At 41.5% G+C, this 24,318-nt stretch overlaps 1 protein-coding gene across 3 annotated transcripts in view; it reads right to left on the reverse strand.

Annotated features, from left to right (window-relative positions):
- The window catches only part of erbb4 (erb-b2 receptor tyrosine kinase 4), a 273,564-nt gene that overhangs the window by 26,706 nt on the left and 222,540 nt on the right, over window positions 1-24,318 (reverse strand). For 2 of the 3 annotated variants that reach the window (XM_023329565.1, XM_023329563.1), the window contains exons 18-20: window positions 16,450-16,572; window positions 15,978-16,076; window positions 11,905-12,090 (exon numbers count right to left, since the gene is read on the reverse strand). In XM_023329565.1, the coding sequence (XP_023185333.1) occupies window positions 11,905-12,090; window positions 15,978-16,076; window positions 16,450-16,572 (408 nt within the window). The remainder of the gene's footprint in view (window positions 1-11,904; window positions 12,091-15,977; window positions 16,077-16,449; window positions 16,573-24,318) is intronic. The other variant, XM_023329564.1, reaches the window with a different exon arrangement.

Consider the following 24,318-nt stretch of genomic DNA (forward strand, 5'->3'; position numbering starts at 1 on the left):
CAAAATCCACACCAGAAAACAACCCAAAGAAAGACTTCTGGATCTATAAAACAAATTCCCACCAAGTCACCTTTTCTGGTAGCCCGAAAGTGCTACTTTTTGTAAATAAAAACCTTTTATTTACTAAAAAAAAAAATCCAACACTTTTTAAGTGTTTTTACAGACAATTTAAAGTCATGCAAGTTAATTTTGTGTTCTTTAATTTCAACCAGATCCTCTGGTTTTACTGTTTTAGCAGTTTGAACAGAGCCTCATTCCACATTGAAAAAAACACAAACATTATACTGCTAAAGCTATTGGGTCATTACCTTCACATGTACACCAACTCTTAATCTGTCGGGTTTATTATGATGCTGGAAAACACAAACACTGAACTGCAAATAGGCGGCCATCCACTGAAAAATCATAAAATCTCTGTTTGGTTCATTTTCATGAATTTAAAAGTAAAGCAGTTAAAAGTAAAAAAAAAAAAAAGAAAAACAAGAAGGGCACATAAACTTTAGTTTTGAATTAAAGAAAAATTTGCCCCCAAACAATTTTCAGTTCCAAACTAATCTCAGGATTAGAGCTAGCTTAAATATTCAGGTGCTCCAGTGTCATTTGATTTGTCTGCTTATGTTTTGCTTTGTCCAATAAAATTCAAACGTAAGCTTAGAAAGTGAACCGCTCTGAGGTTTATGCTTAGCCTAGCACTGCTTTAGCCGTGCACAGGCTCTTCTTTTACTTTTACATTATTGAACATTCACTAAAATGTATTTATTTTTCACATTAAAAACCACAAAACTATCTGCATGAATGAGACATTTTTATTTAAAAAAATATGCATATTAGGGTTGATGTATCACGAGTGTGGAGTTCCAGCAAATAGAGACAAATGGATGAATGTTTAGGGTTTTTCACTGATATCGATAATATGGACTCATTTCATAAGACCACATGATTTATGCCTTTTTAAATGCAATACCAGCTTTATTTTAAAGAGGTTTGGTGCAGAATATTCACCAGTTATCTGCCATAAAAAGAAGAGAAAGTTGGAGAGTTTATTCAGGTGTCTCGTTCTCCAATCAAATAATGTTTACAGGCTGGTTTTAAATGACTGAACCAACATTTATGGCAATAAAACTGACATCAGTTCAAACTGAGCTGCTTTTTGTTTCTAGCTACATCGAAGCACAGACATAATTAGGCTAATTTGGCCACTATATTACATGAAAGCTGCTTGTGTCAAGTAAAAAAATGACAACAAAAATGCAATTAGCATCACAAAATAACAACAGTTCATAACAAAAGTTTGATCAACTTTAATTAGATTTCAAATGGATTCTGGATTTTTACAGCTGTCTCGTTTTCTGAGCAACAAGACACATTTTCAGTCTATTTATGCATATTAGAGTTTATTACTATATTCTATTGCCTACTTTTGTTTCGTGTTGGAGGGGTTTTAAATTGTCACCCTCCTTCATAGACCTATGCAGACCCAAAAACTGGATAACAATCTAGTTTTCCACAGTCTTCCACCTTAGCAGGTTCTTTAGGTCTTCCAAAGGACAAGGTAAAGCGACTCGCTCGCTTCCTTCTGTCTGGCGGGAAAGAAAAGACGAGTGGAAATGTTGAAGTCCTCAGTTATGTGGGAATGAAGGAGGATGAAACCAGGTGTGAAAAAGGCGTTAAGTAGCGTGGAGGACCTACAGGGAGCAGCTCACCTCGTCAGGAGGAAACCACGTTGCATAAAGCAGAGGATGGAGGAACAGCCGTACATTGATCTCAGGTCACACATATATGGATGATACACAAACCTTTACAAGGCCCTTTCTCTACTGTAGTATTTACACAGGGATAAAGATTTTGGTAAAACACAAGCCTAAAGTCCAATCTTATGGGTCCTCACCCATCAACACCCATAGGTCTTTTAAACCAACACAGTTCAGAGCCCATTCCGGTTCCCCAACTGGTCTTTTGCGAGAACTGTGACGTTGATGACGCATGCTAGGTTCCACAAACTGGGCGATGTTTGCAGGCACCCAAACAAAATCAGTACAAGAAGGAGAGTTCTTTGGTTGGCAACACGCTTTGGGAGTAACTTCAGTGTCTCTACGACCGACAGGTTCTCTTCTGATCTCAGTGGAACTGAGAATGAAGAACTGAGATCCAATGCAGAACATGACTTCAGATCACCTCTATAGCCTAGGAATGGGTTGTTGAACCAGCACACTGGATTCCCCTTGGTCCGGTCTTTTTGAGCCGGCTGGAATCTTCACTCGGTGTTGGTCAAAAGTGGAACACCACCGATCACCAGTTCATTAACGATGGCTGACAGAAGTCCTTGTAATGTTTGGCACTCAATGCCACATTGGCTGGTTGGTGTGGTCTGACGAGGGTAACTGGAACTTTCCTAAAGTTGTTGTCACATTCAAAGTCCATCACAACCACAGACGGAGCCGTGATGCTCCTAAGGTGTGGACTGGCGCTACATCGCAGGTTCTACACTTTTCAGAATCGGCTGCTTTTTAGCTCATGTGAAATGCTTTGATTCTTTTAAGAATGCAGTTGGATTTTCTGTTAGATTAAGCCGATTAATCTGAATGAAGACATCTGGAGAGCTAAAATGTAGAGACTGAGGTTCAAAAAAGTTAACTATAAGGTAAATTCCTTTACTTCTGTCATCTGGATAAAGTCAGAACAGGATGCATTTTTGGAGAGTCTAAATCAAAACAGTATTACAGTACTGGTCAACGTTGTAAGACATAATTTGAATGTTCTTATTTCTTTTAACATATTTAGGTCACTATGTCTAGCTAATTTCATGGGGTTTCATGAAAAATCCTCTAGTTGGTGCCATCACAGGCTGCAAAAACTTTATACTGGGGGACAAAGACGGAAGAAAGAGACGTTAGGCTGAGTTCGAAGGGAACCAAAAGGTGAGGCGTCTGTTTCCAGAGGGAATGATAAGTGGCTGGCCCTGAAAGCAGGCACCACGACGCCAGCGGACCTCCGAACAGCTCAACGGGCAGCGACAATGTGAGCGGAGCGGAGCCGGGAACTGGGACGGCCGCGATAAGGCGAGCGCACAATGGGCTGGGTGCAGGTGGCCGTCCATCATGTGCGGCATGCTGCGCCGCAGATAGGAGGCAGGGCATTCCCAGCGCGCTGGCAGCCTCCAGAGCATGGCGCCTGCTTTGTCTGCTGCCTGTGTGAAGCAGGCGGGCCTCCTCCATCACACCACAGCCCAACAAATCCCGCTTTTAGTCCCATTATCGGCGCTGAACGCCGAGGAGAAGCTGCGTCGGAATTATCACCTGAAGACAAAATGAGCTCCGGACGGCTACGGCAAGCAGCTCGGGTAGTTAATGAAGGCAGCAGGCGGATGTGACATAATGTGACAGGTATAACGGCGGCGCAGCAGCCGGGTGAAGGCCCATTTACTCCGCGCTCAGCCGATCCGCCGCCGTGGAGCGGGAAAGCCTCCGCCTATCCATCAACCCCACCCCAACGCGCTTCTGTGTGCCGGTGTGGGGATCCTCCAGCTGACGGGAGTGGATTTTTAAAACAATGTCGGAACTTCTCAGCGCTTGACATCTCCCCTGTCTCCGCTCTTAACTACACCTCTCCTCAAGAAAAAAAATAATTTAAAAAAATCAAAAAAAATCCCAGAGCTTCCTCTACATGACCTCAGCTTCTTCCAAAATGTCACAGGCTGCGATGAAAGACCACCGCTGGCACATTTACATGAGCAAATGTCAATAATTTCTGCTGCTGCGGCACAGAATGAGAGAAACCGGCACAACTTCTTTGATCAGCGCCATAAAAATCTCCTCTTTTAAGGTAATTATAGGAAACAACAGCCTCTCGGATGGGATTAATTAAGAAGTTTTAATTAAAGCCGGGGTGACAATCTGAGCATCAATTAGCAGCGCTGCACGTACATCAGTACGCACAGTAATAACAGTCTCAGGCTTAGACAGGTGACAACAATGAGGACACCTGGTTCTGAACACCATCATTAGCCTGCTGCTTCCCGCCTCGCTACAGCCTCCAGTATACCAGCTGTGCTAATCACGGAGGATCGTCCTGGTTCAACCAAAACCGCCGAGGGCCCAGAGCAGGACAGCAGAGCATCACACTGCCGCCACCGTGCTCATCTGTAGGTCACTTTTTCTTCTGAAATCCAGGTGCAGTTTGCACTTGGCCTGTCACAATAACACATTTTGCCGGTCAATAAATTGTCCCAAAAGTTTATTCTGCGACAAATACAACAATATTGTCTCAATAGTCCTCAACATAGTTGCACTGAGACAAAAACGGCATAATAATGTAAGAACACATTCTCAAAGATCAATAAGCTTTAAATTCTAAAGAACATTTGACACTGGAACTGGAAGAGATTTCAATAACAAACCAAACAACAGAAACAACAAATAAAATGAATTATGAGGTGTCTGGGAACAAAATAATTGTCCTTCAAAAAAAAAGAAAAGAAAAAAAAAAGGGCTGGTTGAGACCAAATCCCCAGACTGGAGACTTTTGTCATGTGGCAGGAAGAAGCTGGAATCAAACTTACAACCTTCCAATCACGAGATGACACCTGGTGAGAATGGACATCTTCATTCCTTAATAAATGAAATCATATCTGAAACAAAAAAATGTTTAATCTGATTTTAACATGACTTTTTCTGACTCTCAGTGTCCGCTCTCAGTCAGTGCAGTGACCCGGTCATTGGGTCGAGGTCAGAACATCAAGCTGTTGTGGATATAAAATTGTTCAAAAATCTCTTCCCTTCCCTGGAACTAACTGATGTACAGCGTAGTCTTCCCTTCCATCTCTCCCCATAAGCAGCGATTATTAATAAAAAGGAGAAGAAAAAAAAAAACAGCGTGGAAATGAGTCCTGATTGTCTCCAGTCTGGCATGTGACGCCGCTGAAGGTCCGACTCTGGGAGGCCATGCTTATTAGAGCAGAAATAGATTTGTGGAGCTCGGGTCCATCCTGTTCCTAATCGGCTGTTTGGAGAACTTGACTGAGTAAATCGGATTTGTTTGTGTTTGTTGGTGAATCCACAGAAACGCCGTGAGTACGAATGATGAGGAGCGATGCGAGTGATCCAATCAGGCCTTCATATCCACTGGATCAGGCAGTCGCCCCGTGACCCCCCCCCCGCTGATCCTCACAGATAATTAGAACGACCCCAGAGGATTATCTCTCCTCCTTTAACTCAACACACACACACACACACACATTTTTTCTGCAGCGTCAGCAGAGACATGAAATCCTCCAGAGGTTCCACTTAAACCACTCTAGCTGCTTTTGTTTCGCGGGTCGTCATGGAAACCGGCCTTTTCGGGGCAGCTTCTGGCCATCCGGCGTGACGCTGCGAGTCTGCATTATTAATAACACGGAAACACGGTCAGCCTGCTGACAGCTATAAATTCATAATAACCGTTTAATGTGTTTTAGAGGAAAAAATCAAAGGGAGCATCAATCATCGGTGAAAATCTTTTTCATCTGCTTCACGTCTGACACGGCTCAAACCCAGTGGTTCAACATTTGCCAGGACAACATTCATCAAATAATAATCAGAGCCGCTTTATAATCCTTAAAAGTTAATATTCGCTCATTCTGGAACGCAAAAAAAAATTCAAACTAAATACATTCATCAAATAAACTCAGAATTCCAGGAAAAGAACCTTATACCAACTGTGAAGCACGGAGGAGGACGAGTCATGATACAGGGTGGACAGACTGATGAGAAAAAAAACCGTCAGTCAGTAAAATCACCTTATGTTCTAGAAATAAATGAAATAACACTAAACAAAGAGCCAGATATCAACTGGGTTATGATTTTTACATGTGACTGTAGTAAGAAATAGTAATCAGTTTCAAATAAAAAAATAATACGTCCCATGAACTCACAATCCGCCAACAGAATTAGGCAAAATTAACAAAAATTCTGCCGAAAATAATATTTGATACAATCATTCCGACTGTGTTGAGAATCAACACCAGAACAAAAGACAAAAGCTGCTGGAGTCAGAACCCACAGAAACACGAGCCGGGCTGAAGCCAGACTGCAGCTTCACAATGAGATTCTTTCCTGAATGTTTTGGAATTATGATCACAAAGTCCTGATCTCAATGTCAAATTCAATAAAAAAGTACAAAATAAAAAAATCTTGTTTTTCATCACTGTTTGCATTTAGGAGAGAATTTCAGGTGAAAACGGCAAAAACGCTCTTCAGACGCAGATCTATAGATCTATGAGACATCAGGATGATAAATGTCAGCGTTCTTCCTCCTCATGGTTTGATCCAGAGGACAGATGTCATCCTCCTGGAGGAGGAGGAGGAGGAGGAGCAGGAGGAAGAGGAGGAGGAAGAGTGAAGGCCTGTTTAATGAGAGCAGGTGAGATTAGTGTTTGCTCAGCACCGAAACCCGGCGCTGCAGGGAAGTGAGCGACACCAAGGTCTTCCTCTGAGCTCCGCCGGATCAGGGCAGGAAACACCGCGGGATGCAAATCTCAACACACACACACACACACACCTACTGATGTGCAGAATATTAACACACTCCCAAAGCCAGAGATCAGGAGGAAAATCTGAAATCTCTCCGTTCTCCTTACTAAGCAGCAGCAGGAGATGAGACGGGATTCTGAGCTCAGCATCAGCAGAAACTCTGAGGTCAGAGTCGCCTTCATCATTAGCATCTGAAACCGGCAGCAGCTGGCGAACAGCGGCCTATTCAAAGCCCGGCTGCTTCCAGCTTAGAGCCAATTGGAGTCCTGGTTCTGGTTCAGAGCTGACTGTCTGGACCAGATCTATTTTCATCCGACGGAGCGCTGAGTCTCTGTCACGTGTCAGAACGGTCTAGTCAAAGTCCAAGACTTTTGAAGTGAGCCTGATTTATCTGGCATAATAATTATGGGCAGAAATAATGTGTGACGAATCCCATAATATCTGCAGCTGGAACTGCAACAACAGGAGGCTCTGCAGTGCATCCTGCCACACTTTTCAGATTTCATTATGCCTTAGCTTTTTCCTAAAGCGAAAAAAAGTGAAAAATGTTACCATTTTTTCACTTCAGATTTACAACAGCCTCTATAGCTGTAAGGTGTCAAAATAAAGATTTATGAATATTTCTACAAATTTAGAAACAATAAGAGACAAAAAAGAGAAACAGAGTCAACAAGCAGAAAGACAGGAAAGGAGGGCAAGAAAGAAGGAGAGATCCAGGATAATGAATAAAGCAGCTACATCTAGAGCAAGCTTTGTGCTAGGTGTGTGTGTGTGTGTGCGTGCGTGTGTGTGTGTGTCAGTGGGGGTGAACCGCCCAGAGTGTGGCTCTAGATTAATGGCGGCCATTATCTCAATGCCCAAAACACTCAGTGATGAAGAGTCAGTGCCTGGCGACAGGCCTCGGCCAATCAATTTGTGGCTCTGCAGTCACCTGCCCGGGTCACAGCCCACATACGGCTGCTGTTATACAGGCGGGGTGGGGTGAGTTCTGGGTTGCCATGACATTACAGCAGAAAGCAGAAAACAAATACACAGAATGTGCCACTAAATACAAACAAATCAGCAGAAATTCATCTTTAACTGCAGAATCACAATAAAAACTGTTTAAACTTAAAGAAAAACTCCCCAATTAAAAAGTTCATGTTTTTTTTTTATAAAATTACACTTTTTCTCCAAATTATTTAAATCCATGACAGACTGGAGAATTTTTTTTTTTAGTTTCATAAACGTTTACCCAGTAAAATCCATAACTTCCTGTTTTCCTGAGGAGACGGAACATTTCTCTAAGTCGCTCCTCGAAATGCAAGAGGATAAATGAACCAATGCATTTACTCACAGCACATTTAAAGAACTGCTTACAATTAAAATAAGCGGAAACATCCAGGCAGAGATTTGAAACTGGGGCCAAAGTGGTTAAACTGGAAAGAGTGCCAGGAAACATTCGGGAAACGTTCTTTTCTGGAAATGAATTTTAAAAATAGCTACTTTTTTTTTCTTTTGCTATCTGACTCTTTATGGCCTTTATGTCCGGCGGCCATTTTGGTGGAATTAAGTCCGCTAAAGGATATTTGGTGAGACCTGGCGAAGGTCTGCTCACGATCAAAACGAAGCAACTAAAGCATTTCATGTGTTGTGTTTCGTTGGCTCTCTTGTGGTAATAATTCATTTCCTGCTGCATGTACAAGCGAACGGAGCAAACACACGACCCTCCGTTGCTCTCCAGGTTCCGTCCTCCGTCTCTGCTGCAACCTTTTCAAAGCTAACTGAAGAGCAAAGCAAATTATTCTCCCCTTAGCCAGAAAATTGTGCGTCTCGTGAAGAATGCTCTCGCTGCTGGAGAGAGGTTCCCCATCATTACCTTGAGAGCGCAGAGATCATTCAGAGAAGAAGCCGCCAGTTATTTATTCGGGCTCGCATGCTCAAACAGGCACACACACACACACACTGATAAAAAATGCTCAGGGATAACACCACGGAGAAAGGGTGTCCTTTTCTCGGTTTGAAAAAATATCCCGGAGCGAAGTGATGAGGAACCTGTAAGGAGGATCCGGCAGACAAATGGAGGCGACCCGGTTTCCTGCTGGGAACATTTCAACTAGCAGCCATCTTGTTAAACGGACTTCCTGCTGCAGCTGGGGATGAGAAACCTTCCTTCTTCATTCTGGAAATATGGGATATAATTGTCTAAGCCGTTGGCAATGTTTTACTCCGACGTAGCAAGATGCGTGGAATTAAAATAGGGGCTCTGTGGTGAGGCTGTGAGCAGTCATCATCTTACCTGTAGTAGGTTCTGACTGCACCGATCAAAACATCCAATCACACCAAGTAGAAAAGTCATGTGACCCAAACTTTAATCTCTGTTTGACGCTAAATATGATTAAATAGTTGTAAAAATAATCCTTCATGACTAGGAAACAATATTGTCATGGAAACAGGATTTGTAAACCATGTTGACATTTTTCAAGATTGGAGAAGGTTTTTAAGGTGGAACGTTTTCTCTGTCTGTTTGTCTTATTTTCAGTTTCATTCTCTCATTATGTTGAGAGAAAAAAACAGTTTTATCATTTAATAACTTGAATCGTCTCAACATAAAGAAATCCTACTTTTTTATATAAAACTTGTTATTTATGCAATTCTGTTGCGATAAATAAACAACTTTTAATAAATACCAGTTTAATATATCTTTATCTTAAATTTAAAGCCTGTTTCATCTTGTTGCCATTTAAATGTTAGCATTATCTCTAATTTATCTTCATACACATGTAATTATTTTACTATCTTGTGATGCAATCTTGTTCTGAGTTGATATTAACAGACTATCTTCAGATAAATGGCCCGTTCTGCCTTAAAATATTTTATTATCTTGAGATATAACATCTTGTTTTTCCTAAATATCAACGTACAAACAATACAAATGGCCTGTTTTAAATTGTTTTGGTTTAATATCAGTTTAATTATCTCATAATCCTAAGATTAAAATGCTTTTTTCGGGCTGATGGTGGTTCAGTTATGTTATTATCTTGCGATATGAATACTTATTTTGTCTTGACAGCATTTTAGTTACGCATATGTTTTAAACTGAAATCAGGTTCCTTTTTGTATCTTGATTTAAATCTTGTTTTATCGTTATTCTAGTCTAATTATCTCATTGTCCTGAGAGCAAAAAACATAATTCAGCTTTAAAACTTGAATTATTTCATTATATGGAGAACTTTGCGATAAAAACACAATCAAACCAGTTTGTTCAATCATAAAAACGCTCCAGAAATGATCCATAACTGATCAGTGCTGATCATTCTCAAGAGATAAAATTCGAATATTAAAACATAGTCATAATATTAGACATAATCATGAGATCACAAATTAGCCAACTTGTAATATATTTAAGACATCTCTTGACAGTTTAGTGAGGATTATTTTTCTAAAGCCTGGATTTCAGTAATAACACATTTTTTAATGCCAGATTTTTTCATGTAAATAGATGATTCATTCAGAAAAAAAACAAATGATGTTGGTGAAACCAACGTAGTACATCAACATGTCATTAAACCCATTAATGGACATTAGGAAGCCACGTCCGGCTGCAGGCTAACAGCGGCCCAAAGAGTCTAAAAATATATCAGTTTATCATTTTCAATCAGTTCAAGCGTGAATAGCAGCAGATTGCCTTCAATCACAATCAGCCTGCTTATTGAATCGCCTGGCCGAGTCGAGGCCAGACCTCTAACTCAGGTATCAACATTTTCCTATCGAGTTAAAACCTCCAGAATCATCCATCATGGTGGGATAAAGGGTTAATCCCCGCAGTATCTGGCCTGCTGACCTCCTATTGGTGACAAATGACTGTTGGCTAAACGAAACAAGAATACAGCGCTCTTAACGACCCAGGCTGATCAATCCCAACCGATCTGCTGATGAAGGAGGCCTACGAAACAGGCCACCCTCTAAACAATCTCTGTTAAGCCTTTTCAAGTATATTTACTGGTTTATATACCTGCAATGACGTGACTTACAGTAGCTCTGTGTAGTTTGAGTTTCGGCTGTAGATTAGCGGTTTAAACCAGCATTTGACCAACCCTGGAGCGCCAGATGGTTTGTGCTGGACGACCATCTGGGAACCCAATCGCGGAAAATGTGAGGAGAAGGAAAGAGACTCTAAAAATCCTTGGCAGGTGAAGAAATGAACCATCTGTCTGCCACTAACTTTGACCAAGCAGGCCAACAATCGCTACCGACGCGATCAGGAATCTCCCACATGCCAGATTCCAGAACACCAACAACACATTTCATCACTACGGCATCCATGTTACTTTACTTGTATAGTTTTCCATTAATCAGTCTAACAAGTCAATAACATCATGACTGTTCATAAAAAATGATTTTAAAGTGAGTCAAAAACAAAAGAAAATTAAGTAACATATTATGCCATTGTCTAGTTATTAGGTTATTAGCATAGCTTAAAAAAAGCCTTTTAAAATGTAATACCTGCAGCTGATTACATAAACAGGAATCGGTTTTGTGGGAATAGGTTCAGTATAACCTATTATACTGGTAATATAATAGGTTTATATTATATAAACCTATTACATAAACCTATATTATTATAGGTAATAATGATAATATTATATTATAATAAGTTACTAATGGTAACACAAGTGAACTCATTTATACACCGATATCCAGATCAGTCGGCATCTTAGGGTAGGGGACATGTTGTTTTGAAGCTGGAATTGAACATACAACCCTCGGATTACAAGACGACTACCCTAAACACTGAGCCACAGTCGCCCAGCGTGGCAAAACAGCTCATTACCTATTGAATTCACATGCAGACGTTACCCAGAACCAAGCAGTCTGGCAACACTGGTGTAATTAGCGAACTAAACCCAAATGTTCTTTGGAGAAGCAAAAGTACACAAGACAGTGAGAGCAGATTTTGTTTGTTCTGGAGCCGATAGGCCCTTAACTTGAACATTTGTTGCAGTCGTTAAGACTCAGAGTAATGAGACGAGCTCGGAGGACAGAGTTTAAGTCAGCAAGGCCTGCCAGTGCTTTACATCACTGGCAGGAGGTCTGTGGAAGGGTTTCAGTACAATAATGAGGATGAAGAGGAAAATACGGAATGAAGAGAACCTGCATTATAACTGGAGAAGGTAAGAAAAGGTTTGAAATTTGAGGAAAAGCAGACCTTTTGTGTTAGGAACATTTAAAACTCTAAAGAATGGACGATGCACTTTAAAAGCAGAAATATCAAAGTCTGTTCAGTCAGTCGGGAGTTGGAAACCCACTACATGTTCCCATCAATCACATTGATGTTACATAAAATCAACACAGGTCCATATAATCCATCTGCAGCAGTGCAGGAGAGCGTCGCTATAACCCGACGGCGTCCGCTTACCTTTGCGATCTGGACGCACCAGTTGAGCAGCAGCTGCGATCCGATGTTGTCCTTGTGCTCGTGGACGTAGTCCAGGAGACAGCCGTGGGGCATGAGCTGGGTGACCAGCTGGATGGTGGGGCTCAGGCACACACCGAGGAGGCGCACCAGGTGGGGGTGCTCCATGCTGGCCATGATCAGTGCCTCCTGAGTGAGAGGGGGGCGAGGACACAGAGAGGGACTAAGTGGACAGCAGTGGACCCTTTATGTACTTCAGGATGGGTTGCATTGGACTAAATAGGACTGGGTCAAAATGGAATCTACATAACTAATCAGAACTCATCACAACTGCTTGGACTCAGTATTTGCACTGTTGTATGACACCAACTCCTTTGAGAGTTGGAGGCAAAACTCCAGGCTTGTGGGATCATGAATAGCATATGTCCAGATCACTCTCACACTGACTTCTTCAAAGCTCATCCAGCACAGTAAGACTAATATTGAACAGGCACAGTCGGAACACCAAAAACGTCCATCACGCATGCTTGTTGCATGTTATCACAAACTCTTGTTCTGTCTCATCTCCTTCACTCTTGCTTCATGTCTTGTGCAAATGCGTTTTTCCCACCCAGACCACCCTGCTCCCCTCCCTCCCTCTCAGCAGCAGATGGACGTAGAGGTTTGAACAGTTGGGGCTCAGTGTTGGGTAATTGTTATTGCGGAGCTGCAAAGCAGAAGGACGCGTGGCGGTGATGAAGTGTTACGATTGCGAGGACGGGTACTTGTGGCAGAGGCTGCGATTGCAGTGGTCGGTGGAAAGCACTCTGTTCGGTCGTTCTCATCTCCCTTCGCCTCTCTCGCTCTCCCGCTTAGATTCAAGCATGGAGGCGCAGTCCCTCAGCAGCTCTCTGCTACGCTCAAGGACTCACACTGGCTTTCTTTGCATATGGCAAGTGGTCAAGGAGAGGTGTATGCGGGCTTGGCCCTCAGGGCAGCGGACACATACATGAGGTCCCTTGGAAAATTTATATTCAGAACATTAATGTTAGAAGGAGAGTGGAGTAGATTAAAACTAACCAGAAGAAGGGCGACACAGACTGTATAAAGAAGTTTATTGCAACATTAGAGGCTTCCTGTTTAAAGTAGCGTCATGACAACCGCGGCCGATGACTCCATGCTTTGTGAAGTCGACTACACACTGTATGCTAATGACTCCACACTTTTCACCGACAACTACAATCTTTAGGCAAATGACTACAGTCTTTATGCCGACACATACATGCTTTACGCCTACAACCACATGCTATATGCTAAGAACATGCTTTAAAGCAACAACTACACGCTTTACACTGACAATTACACACTGTACATCGACAACTGCACACGTTACACCAACAACAGGTGACAACATGCTTTACAGCAATGATTCTATATTACACTGAAAACTTTACACTGATGACTACACACTTTATGCCAACGACTCAAGGCTTTAAGTAGACCACTCCATACTTTATGCAGACATCTACGTGATTTACGAAGATGACTACACACTCTATGCTGATGATTACAAGCTCTATGCTGACAACTAACACGCTTTCTACTAACGACTCCACTCTGTGAGGCAGGCATCAGCTCAGCAGAGGAAGATAAAAGGGAATCTGAATGCTTTAATTCTTTCGCTGTCATCCCAAGAGGCCCTGGAGTCATAAACTATGTCGGGCTAAACCTTCTGCACGCTCCGGGCAAACGTTTGAGGACTCCTGCAAGTGTGTGTGACATTTTGTGACTGTGTGTGTTTTGGTTTCTCTCTCATCTCCCTGAGCACTGACCTCCATTACTGCCAGCTGACCCGACTTTCACCGTCCTGCTCCCTTGCTTGCTTCCCCTCAAACGCACACACACACACAAACACACACACACACACACACTTAGGCCACTTGCGCTGAGTGATAGACTTGCAGAGCTTTGCAAAACTGGTGCATGTTTCAGCAAGTGCATGCATGCATAGGGGCATTTTAAATGAACGGATTTCACATATCAAATAATCAGCTCTGATTCATATTTGCCAAAACAAGCGAATTGCCCCACATTCATCGCATCCAAACCCTGCGGAGGCTTCGTTCTGTGAAGAATCTGCTCTTTGCAGGCGTGTGTGTGTGTGTGTGTGTGTGTGTGTGTGTGTGTGTACGGGTTTTGGTGGATTTTCTGAGTGTGCCTTGGAGTCGGCACTCCAGTGGCCAGTTTCTCAGTGGCGAAGCGTGAGCCTGCCTTTAGATTGCTGTTTAACAAGCCAACAGACAGAGCATATTGGCTCTGGATGGACAGATCCGCCCCCACAGCCTCACACACACCCACACACACCCACCCCCGGGAAAAGGAAACAGAGGATGAAGGAAAGATGCTGGGATAAGAAAAACTGGGGAAAAAAAGGATAAATAGTAACAGTAGGAGAGAACAGACATACTGGGGCATCTATATATAGAAATACTGTTGAAAAGTTGAAGTATTTCAGTATTTAAGTTTAAAAAGCGAATAAATAAATAGATGAAACGTTTCATGTTTAAGGTTGGCATCACAACTTGCTGCTGTTGTTCTGCCCAAGCTTTAACCCAAAGAAAGCCCGGGGTCTCTGCATCGTGTTTAAGGTGTCTCAGACAATTGCCATTTCATACAAAGAAGGCTACAGTGTTTCCTTCCACTGAACCTTTCATCACTCTTTTTTTTTTACTTACAGAAAAAGTGAATTTGAGTTTCAGTTAGCTGCACGCCACATTCATTCATGTTTGGAAGCGTTTTTCTGATACTTTTTCCCTCCACTCAACTTTCCACCACTATGCTTGGATGGAGCAAAGTGGGAGCAGCCAGCTTCTTCAGCAATGACCTTCTGTGGCTTACCCTCTGGACTAAAGTCCATAATTTAAAGAGTTCTTTTTATGACCTTATTACAGACCTTTTTATTACATTTATTTGGGAATATTTGCAACTGCATCTCCTCTTTTTACATAAAATCCTCCAAACAGATGGCGACCGATGGCTGTCACGTAACAAATTCGCCACACTTTGCTTTCAGGAGGCTGGACACTCAGCGTGTTTTGTTAAGCTCCTAAATGTCACCAAGACAGCCTCTTAGTGAGACATTCAGGACGACTAATGGATCTATTATCTGGAAAAGGTGACAAGACTGAATCACAGTTGATGCAGCAGGCAAAAACAGCTGAACAGTGTCCCTTTGCTGCTTCCACGGGATTCATCAGCAGCTCTATAAACGCTGGAGTTCAGGCGGGTTGTTGGTCCGCAGCACAACGCCGGGGTAGGACGACAGTCGAGGTGCAAATGTTTTGACACACATCAACTCGGGAGGCGTACAACACTGTTTTCCAAACAAGTTCAAGCTCATCTGGTTACCGTTGGAAACGTCACAAGTAGAAAACATTTTCAACATTAGCTAATCTTTCCCCAAGAGCGGGAAACAAACAGGAAGTCTCTGCAGGCTTCAGCTTGCAGCTTTCTAAAGTTGTGTTTGTCCTTCAGAGAGACAAGACTAAAGAAGAGATGTTTAACAATCGTTCAGTTGAATTCAATGTAATTCAAAAATACTGGAAGTATTTTTGAACCGTCCCAAAAAGCAAAAAATTCAACCAAAACATGATGAACTGAAGTCTAGAAAAAGAACCAATCAGAGTGAGTTCCCTCCTGATCCAAACGGGTTTATTAGCACTAGAAGAATCACCAGCAGAACCACAGAGAAAGAGGAGAATCCAGGTGTCTCTCCGGTTCCGAACAACCTGAATGTGACTATATTTGAGTGAAACAGCCTGAGAGGTCAAACCCAGCGTGGCTGATGGAGTGAAGCTGACAGAAACTCCACCGCTTACTTCCTTCTTCCACTTCCCTCCATCAATCTGGACTCCAATAAAGTCATATCTCATAAGCCAGGAGCAGTTTTTTTTTTTTTTTTTAATAGAGTCTTGTTCAATACATGCTGGCTGCACGCCGCCGTCAGTTTCTCTTTATTACCAGCTCCGACTCAGACTCCGGCTCATGAGAAGTTGCCGGCAGCTGTACCAAGACGACCCAGAGACAGAAATACTCACGTCCATGAACTCCACGTTGGCTTTGGGACCCGTGGCCTCGCTCAGGATCTTTATGGCGACGGGGATCTTCACCGTCTCGCCCTCCGGGACCCAGATGCCCTGAAACAGACGAGCAGCGGCCATGAAGACGCAGCCACTAGTCCTCAGGAACACACACCTTGACCCTGACACACACCAGCATGACCCTGACATACTCAGTGGGGGGGACAAGGAGCGTTTAATGGCTGCTCTTCATGTTTTCCGATATGAAAGTCTGAACTGAATTGTAAAATGTGTATGTCATTTATTCTTTATCGCAAACTTTTTTTGTTTTTATTCTGTACTTATAATATTCAACATTTTAATGTTGGTCAAATTCAGATTAAACATCAAAATCTCCAAAATGTTGTTCAACTCCATCATCACATTGTGTCAGCGTTTTAAAAAAATCAGCTCACGTAATGGAGCAAAACGCAGCCGGACGACCTCTGACCTTATAGACGGTTCCAAACGCTCCAGAGCCCAGGATCTTGACCCTCTTCAGCTCCGTCTCCTTCAGGATGCGCAGCTGAGCCTGGTTGGGGGCGGTGCCACTGGGGGTCAGGGGCTCCACCAGCTGGACAACACACACACAACACACTCCTTACTTTAGCAACAAAGACAAACGGGAACAATTAGTTTTTGATCAGATTCCATATTCTAGTAGAAACACCTGAGCTCAGCCAATCACAGTTCTTCAGCTAACCTTACAGAAGCTGTCATTGGCCAGGTTTCCATCGATGGTCATGTGAAGTTTGAGTAAACTTTTAAAATGTCGCAAAATACAAAACTTGAGCTAGGAGTGTCTCTATCTAATTTGGAGCGAATAATCCAAGCTAACTTCGACAGATGTTGATGCTACGCAGGGCTGTAACAAACAGGAAGTAGTTGTTGACATGGAGACGGTTCTTCTTTCCACGTCACAATTTTTCTCTGCAACTTAACTCCAAATTATTAACTTAAAATTTGTCTATTTGCAGATTTCTTTGACACTAAAGAAAAAAAAGAAAATTCAGCTAAAATATTGGAGCAATGCTACTTGCCACACTGCTGGCTGGTGTTTGCAAAGCAGCCAATCGATAAACACCATTCATTTTCCTTGGCTCTGATTGGCTGAAACCCCAAAAGCAAAAATTGGAAATATTGTGGACGTTAGCTTCTGCTAAGACAGTTTCCACAGTGCGTATTGATGCATATTAATGCATATTTGGTGTTTGAACTATGAAAATATGCATCTAGAAGTGTTTTTCTATCTGTTGAGCAGTGGTCCCTGTGAACACAGAGGGGGTCCGCTGTAGGACTGGGCTCCTGTCTGGAACCAACAGTTATATTCAAATTCAAAGCACCGGAGCAGAAAAATGCTTTTTAAGACAAGAGCTAACTTTTTTCCCCTCAGTGATTGGTTCTTGTAAAAAGAACCGTTTTCAGCAGATGAACTGAGTGAAGGTCGAGGCTGCTCTGCTCTATTAAACATAATGAATTAAAACCTGCCCTGCTCAGAGCAGCAGGCACATTTTACACTTTGTCATTTCTTTATCCAGACGCAGGTAGAGTTAAGGCTCAGGAGGAGCCAGAGTCACATTTTCTTCTTTCAAAGAGCAATTCCGCAGCATAAAGATGCAGAGTTCGCTTCAGTTGATGAATTTGTCGAAACCCTTTAACTGCCCACTCGACCATATGATTTAGCACATTTTGAGTCTCTATATCTCAATATGAGGAGTGCCTAACTTAGCTTAACCTGATTGAGCCATCTCTGCCGCTTGGTTGAGGTACGATATGCTAAAGAAATCCACTGGAGGGCACTGTTTCTTTAAATAGTATTCTTCTTCTTCCCCTCTCCAACCAGGAAGTCAGAAACACAAAAATCTGTAACAAATATCGACTGGTTGTGGTAAAACTTTGAAAGGTAGAAATAGGTTTCTGGCATATAATAGTGTTATAGACCTTACTAAACAGAATTATGTTACTTGATACCACCTAAAAAGCTAAATTAAAGGTCTAATAATTTTTTTAAAATATGCTTGACCAAACGGTTGATTTGTCACTTTATGGTAAATGTTGCAAATTAAGCTAATGTAGTTAACATTTAATTTTTTTGCTATAAAATCAAAAGTAATTTTCATCTATTGGTGTAAATATGAAACAATGTGTTATTACAGTGTTATACACTAAGAATAATTATAACATCATTATCTTACAAAATAATTTTTGTGACTTTCTGAGTTGATATTAGCAAATATGGTAAAATTTTAGAATAAATGTGGGGAAATCATAATTTTCACAACTACTAACTAATTTTAACTTTTCAATCACCACTAGAGGGACACTAAATCCTTCTATGGTGCAAAGCCACGCACTCTTCTCGCCCTTGTACCAGAAAATCCTTAAGAATCTGATTGTCATCTAAGTGATGATGACCAAGTAGACGATCCTGATTATCAGCCCACACAAGCAGATGATACTGGAGACAGCTCTTCTGAATCCCTGGATGAAGAGGAGGCTCCCTGAAAAAGCAGATCTTCTACACAGCCACCTCGTAAAAGGAGCCGGAAAGGGAAACACACACTAAAAACTGTTCCCTTGGAGCAGCCAAATGACAACGCCGACCCAAGTTACACCCCAGGCCCCAACAAAAGCACAAGAAGAATCTGGAAGCAGGAAGACATTGATGAGTTCCAGGTTCTTAATTCAAGATTTGAACCCCTTGAAGCTGTGCCCTCACCCTTCCAGTATTTCAAAATGCTCTTCACTGATGAGATGATTGAATATATTGCACATCACACCAGTTTGTACTCTGCTCAAGAGTTGGGGGATCCAATCAAGACTAGTCCTGAAAAGATAGAGCATTTCCTAGTGATCCTTCTTTTTATGGGTGTTTTCAATTTCCCATCACTGGAGGACTACTGGCACCGTGAATCACGCTTCGACCTGATCACTGACATCATGCCAAGGAGGAGATTCCAGCTGTTACGGCGATACATTCATTTATGAGGGAGATGTAGTCTGTGTCCAAAAGGAGTGTCCAGGTGGAAATGTGAGAAATGTAATGTCTTCCTGTGTTTGAATGCAAACCAGGAATGCTTTAAGTTATATCACCAGAGGTAAAGTGCATCTAATGCACAAAAAGAATGCTGTTTTGCAAACACATAGATAAGGTTGGAAATGTGATGTTTTAATATGTTTGGTAATGTTTTTTCTGTGTTTGCCATGTTTTTTCAAAGTTTAAATGAAAACAAGTAACACTAGTTCAGTCAATCCTCCAGATACGTGACACTTGTGTCCCAAAATACATGCTGTTGCACCAAAACAGAAAAGGTGTGCTGAGATATAAAAGCAACAAATGTTTCTATTGTTCTGCAGTATTTTCTTTTCCTTTTTGAATGTAAAAATGAATATTTTGCACTGTTACCTATAATCAGAAGTGGATTGAATGTGAGAATTTTGCGCTGTTGCACTTTAATACAGATACAGTCAAGATGGGAAGATTAAAAATGCAATATTCCCTTGTTCGACGCAATATTTTCCTTGGTTGAAATTCAAACCAGTGTTTTGTGGCATTTTGACAGAAATAAACTGTATCCAATGCCCCAGACATTTTTTGTTGGTTATTTCTTTATAAATTAGCATTTTATTTTAATTTATCTACTGTACTTGGTATTTTTATTACATCATATACTTAAACCATCAAGTGACATCTCAACTGTTTGGTAGAGATCAATATTTTAAAAACCACAGGGTCTGTTGGAAAAAATTTTTTTGATTGTGTATACGAGTCACCCTAGGGTAAAAGAAATGCAAAGAAAAAAATTTTCACAGGTTTTTTTCTTGGTGTGGTTGTTAAAGGGTTAAACATAATGAATTAAAACCTGCCCTGCTCAGAGCAGCAGGCACATTTTACACTTTGTCATTTCTTTATCCAGACGCAGGTAGAGTTAAGGCTCAGGAGGAGCCAGAGTCACATTTTCTTCTTTCAAAGAGCAATTCCGCAGCATAAAGATGCAGAGTTCGCTTCAGTTGATGAATTTGTCGAAACGGCCGGTGTGGGGTACAGTAGAGGGTGCACGTTGTCTGCTTAGAGGGTGGATTTTCAGAATAAAAGATTTTAATGACATCTGGTGTCGTCCGCCAGCATCATGTAACGTCTGAGGAGCCCGGCAGCTGTGCTGACACCAAAACGTTCCGGTCGGGGGTTTTGACAGGCCGCCTGCTCCGCCCCGCGTAAAAAGGAGCACGGAGCCGCCAGAGCGCGACACACCTGTTCGCACGGCGGCCCGGTGAGTCGATGGCTCTGATCGATACGCGTCTTAATGAGCGATCAGCCCATCGAGTCCCTGCTGGGCCGCGCTCCATCAGCAGCATAATCACCAGCCGACCGCAGCCATCCAACATTCTAATGAGGCCATAGATCAGCCGCTCGGCTCGGCCCGACCACAGCGCGCTCACCGGTCCAGACCCGTCAGCGCTAAGGAACGGGACGCAATGACACAGCGATTAATGGCCGCCACTACGGCCAAAATTCACTGGAGGTCCCAAAGCAGCAGGTGGGAACCTGGGAGACAGGTCACTGGAACATGAGTCCATTTTGTTTTACAGTGCACACTGTAAAAATGGAAGATCTGGTCGTTTTATGGGGATGTTTGTTACTATGGCAACCGAGCTACCGAGCTGAAGCATCACCTGGCTTCAGTTGTTCAACCTGAGCAGCTACACTGTAAACACCGGGTTCTTCTTCTCCTGTTTTCTGTCAGCATGAATGACGTTTGGAGTTTACTGTAAAACCGGAACCTTCATTCAATTCAATTTAACTTTTTAAATTGCAAAAATACAGCGAAATGCCCAAAATGTAGACAATGATGCATTTAAATAAAAGGATATATAATTCATACCATCTTATGCAAAAGCTTGTTTTCTTTATATTTTCATTCCAAGCAGCTGAATTTCGTCTTTAAAAGTTTTCTTTTGGCGTTTAGCAGCTTGTCACCTCGGTTCAAGTTACATTTAATCCAAGTTTAATGTGAATTTACAATTTTATACAATTTCAGTTTAATTTTATCTTCATTGCTCATCAATACAATATTTTTTTTCCAAGTCAGATTCTATTTTTATTTATCCCAAGTTAGCTTCAATTCTCAAAGTTTTAATTTTAGTATCAGCTTAACTTCATTGAGCAATTTCCACTCAGTTACTGGATGTTTTGATGGATTCAATTCAGCTGACTTGGATTTCAGTTTAGAAATTGATTCAACTGATCAACTTAAATTTCAGATCAAGATCAAAAATTCTCTTTCATGTTAAATTTCAGATTACATTCAATTAAAAGATATTTTTTTGTTTTGCTTCAGTTTCGATTTAGTTCGGTTCAATTTCTAATTGAGTTAGTTCAATTAAACTGCAATTCAATAAAACTAAAATGTAAACTGAAACAACCTCTCTTCCTGTTTCAGTTTATTACAATGTATTTAAGTTCAAATCAATTTATTTCCCCCCCCCAAACAAGACAAATAAAAACAGAGCAGCAGTTCAAATACAACTCATTTGATTCTGTTCTTTGACAGTTTCTGAACCAGACTTTGAAAAGCGGAGACAAACAGACAAGTAGAGGATAAACGAAGTGGCAGTCATAAATATGATCTTTAATAAATATGAGCAGAACCTGACGGCGTTTTCTTAAAAAATCTGCAACAACATTTGAACCCCAAGCGGTCTCCCTAAAAGAGGCGGCTGGATTCTTGGTGTCTATATATGAAACGTTAAAGTGTGTTGGTTGGTGTGCCGTCTGGTCCAAAGGAAAACGTTGAAGGATATTAGGAAAAGCAGAGGAGCTACAGCCGGACCAGTGGGAGAAACTCTCACTGCTTGTTGATAAAATGTAACAAAATATTCAAATCTTTAAAATGTCAACCGTTGAAGCAAAGTTCATTCTCATTGGAATGCAAACATAAGCAATATACGGGGCATTTCAATGCAGATTAGCTGTTATCTATGCATGCATATTGTATCAGCGGTAGTGCGTGTGCATGTGTGTGTAGACTGGTTAATATAAAGAATTTATTAGGCTTATATGAATATAAGTTTTTACTAGCCTAAATCAAATTCTAATCATGGTCGTCTTCCATATTCATGCAGACGTATGTTTAATGGAGGGAATAAGCAGCTAAAGGTTGCATAAAGTTGCAGTTTGACTTTACCAAGTTTACGATTTCGCTTTTTCAGAGAAATATTCCCTCTGGTTCTGGATGCTGTGCGTCTGGAAGGATGTTTGCTCTTACTTTTTTTTTTTTTTAAACTTTCAGACAGCTGTGATGTGCAACCGCGGCAACAAGCTGATGTTTTCTTCTTTTTTTATATATATATATCATCAGAAGACAGCCGATTAGCATCTCAGATGCTCGAATAATATGTGAACTTTGACCCCAAATCCCAGAGGAGGTAGAGGAGGATCAAATTATACCAACAGGCAGAGATTTGAAGAGGAGTGGCAAAACCAAGTGGATTAGCAGAGCTAGCTAGCTAATCCACTTGGATTAGCTTGTCCACTTGGATGACAATCAGGACATCATTGTCCTGATGACATCATTGTCTGTTATGATGTCATCAGGACATGTTAGTGTGCAATATAATGTCCGCTGCCCGGATGCTGAGCTGTTAGCATGTCATGATGCTCATGAGACTGTAATACAGCAACAGCCTTCAGTCAGAAGCCTCCTTAGAGACGATGCAATACTGACTACTGCTGGAAATCCTTTCTGCCTGCAGCATCACCATCCAGAATGACAACATTTGTTTTCCCTTAGCTATAAATAAAGTATTTGTTTAAATGAATTAGATGCAAGTTTTAATGTAACTTTATTATTATTCACCAAATAATGCAAAGCTGACACTTTAAATGGACCTTTGATCCAACGTTTCAATAAAAATGTCTTTTTTTTTTGTAGCGAAAGACACTTCATGACCGTCATAAACATGAAGACTCCGCGCTCATAACAGGTGTTATGTCATGTTTATTACAGTGTCATGTCAGTATTACGCACACCCCTTTAAATAAAGTGTTAGCTGTACTTCTTATATTCCTTGCATCATCATATGAGCCTGCTTCAGCAAAGCGAATGATCGTGGTCTGTGTGTTTGTGAACATTTTTGCACGGCTGCAATGAAAACAAGAGCAGCTGAAGGTGGAAAGTGATGGAGGGGCTCTGACAGGAAGAGATGAGACTGAGGGGGGTTATGGGAGATAAAGGGGGGCGGTAATAAGAGCAGATGGTGACAGGCTGTAGCTGTTATTGTTTCATTAGGACAAGGCTGGACTGGACTGAGAGCAGAGCTCTATTAAATACATACAAGGCCAGTATAACTCTCTTGAGCTCGCTCTCGCCCGCGCTCTCGCCACGCCACTTTATTTACCGGCTAATAACGCACAGTGCCGCCGCCAAATGAGCTGCACTGGTGGCGCCGGTGGACAGGACGCGGACGCTTCATTGGACAAATAAGCGCCGCGTTCGAGCCTCCAGCCAGAATACATTCCCAGAATTACCGAGCGCTGGAGAAGTAAACAGTGTCTTCAAACATCAAGTTGCTCTGAAAGCCCCTCGGGTGGATGCTTTAATGTTCACATTAGCCGCTCAGAAATGCTGCCGTTGTCATGCTTTGTAATTGAAACACACTGAAGTGAAGCAGCTTTGTCACGGAGAAACCTTTTAGCCAGCAGCTAGGAACAGGGAATAATATTAGCTATGATCCGTTTAGGAATAAAACTACTATTTAGGAAAATCATTCAAACAAAGCTGTATTTACTGAAATGGTTATTAAATGATGGTTAGAAGAAACTATCTTAAAATATTCCAGTAATGCTACTTCTAATAATCAGGCTAAGATGAATTGGAATTAAATAACATTGCATTTGCTCACAGATGGAGATGCTAACAGAAATGCTTCAGAGCATAAAAACATGATAATAACTCGGCTGAAATGAAATTTCCATTCGTTTATGCGCAAGCTAGCTTTAGCAATGTCACACAGCAAACCGCAGCAGGAAGTTAGAAAAGCAGCTGAAAAGTTATGGGATTGTTTTTGAACCAGAAAAGTCTAATATGTCACATTTATTCCCTTATGTCCCGTTTGATGACATATCACATTTTATCTTTATGACTTTACATATAGATATGGATATATAATGTACATTTAAAAATTGTATGTCACAAGGAAATTAATTCATAAGAAAAAAAACAGTCAGTGTGATAAATGGCAGTTTTTGTTTCAAACGAAAGCTAGAAATTGTAAGAATAACAGTAGATATGAAGCCAATTTGCATATTTTTACAACATAG

Source organism: Xiphophorus maculatus, chromosome 24, assembly GCF_002775205.1.
Source record: "Xiphophorus maculatus strain JP 163 A chromosome 24, X_maculatus-5.0-male, whole genome shotgun sequence".
Lineage (NCBI taxonomy): Eukaryota > Metazoa > Chordata > Actinopteri > Cyprinodontiformes > Poeciliidae > Xiphophorus > Xiphophorus maculatus.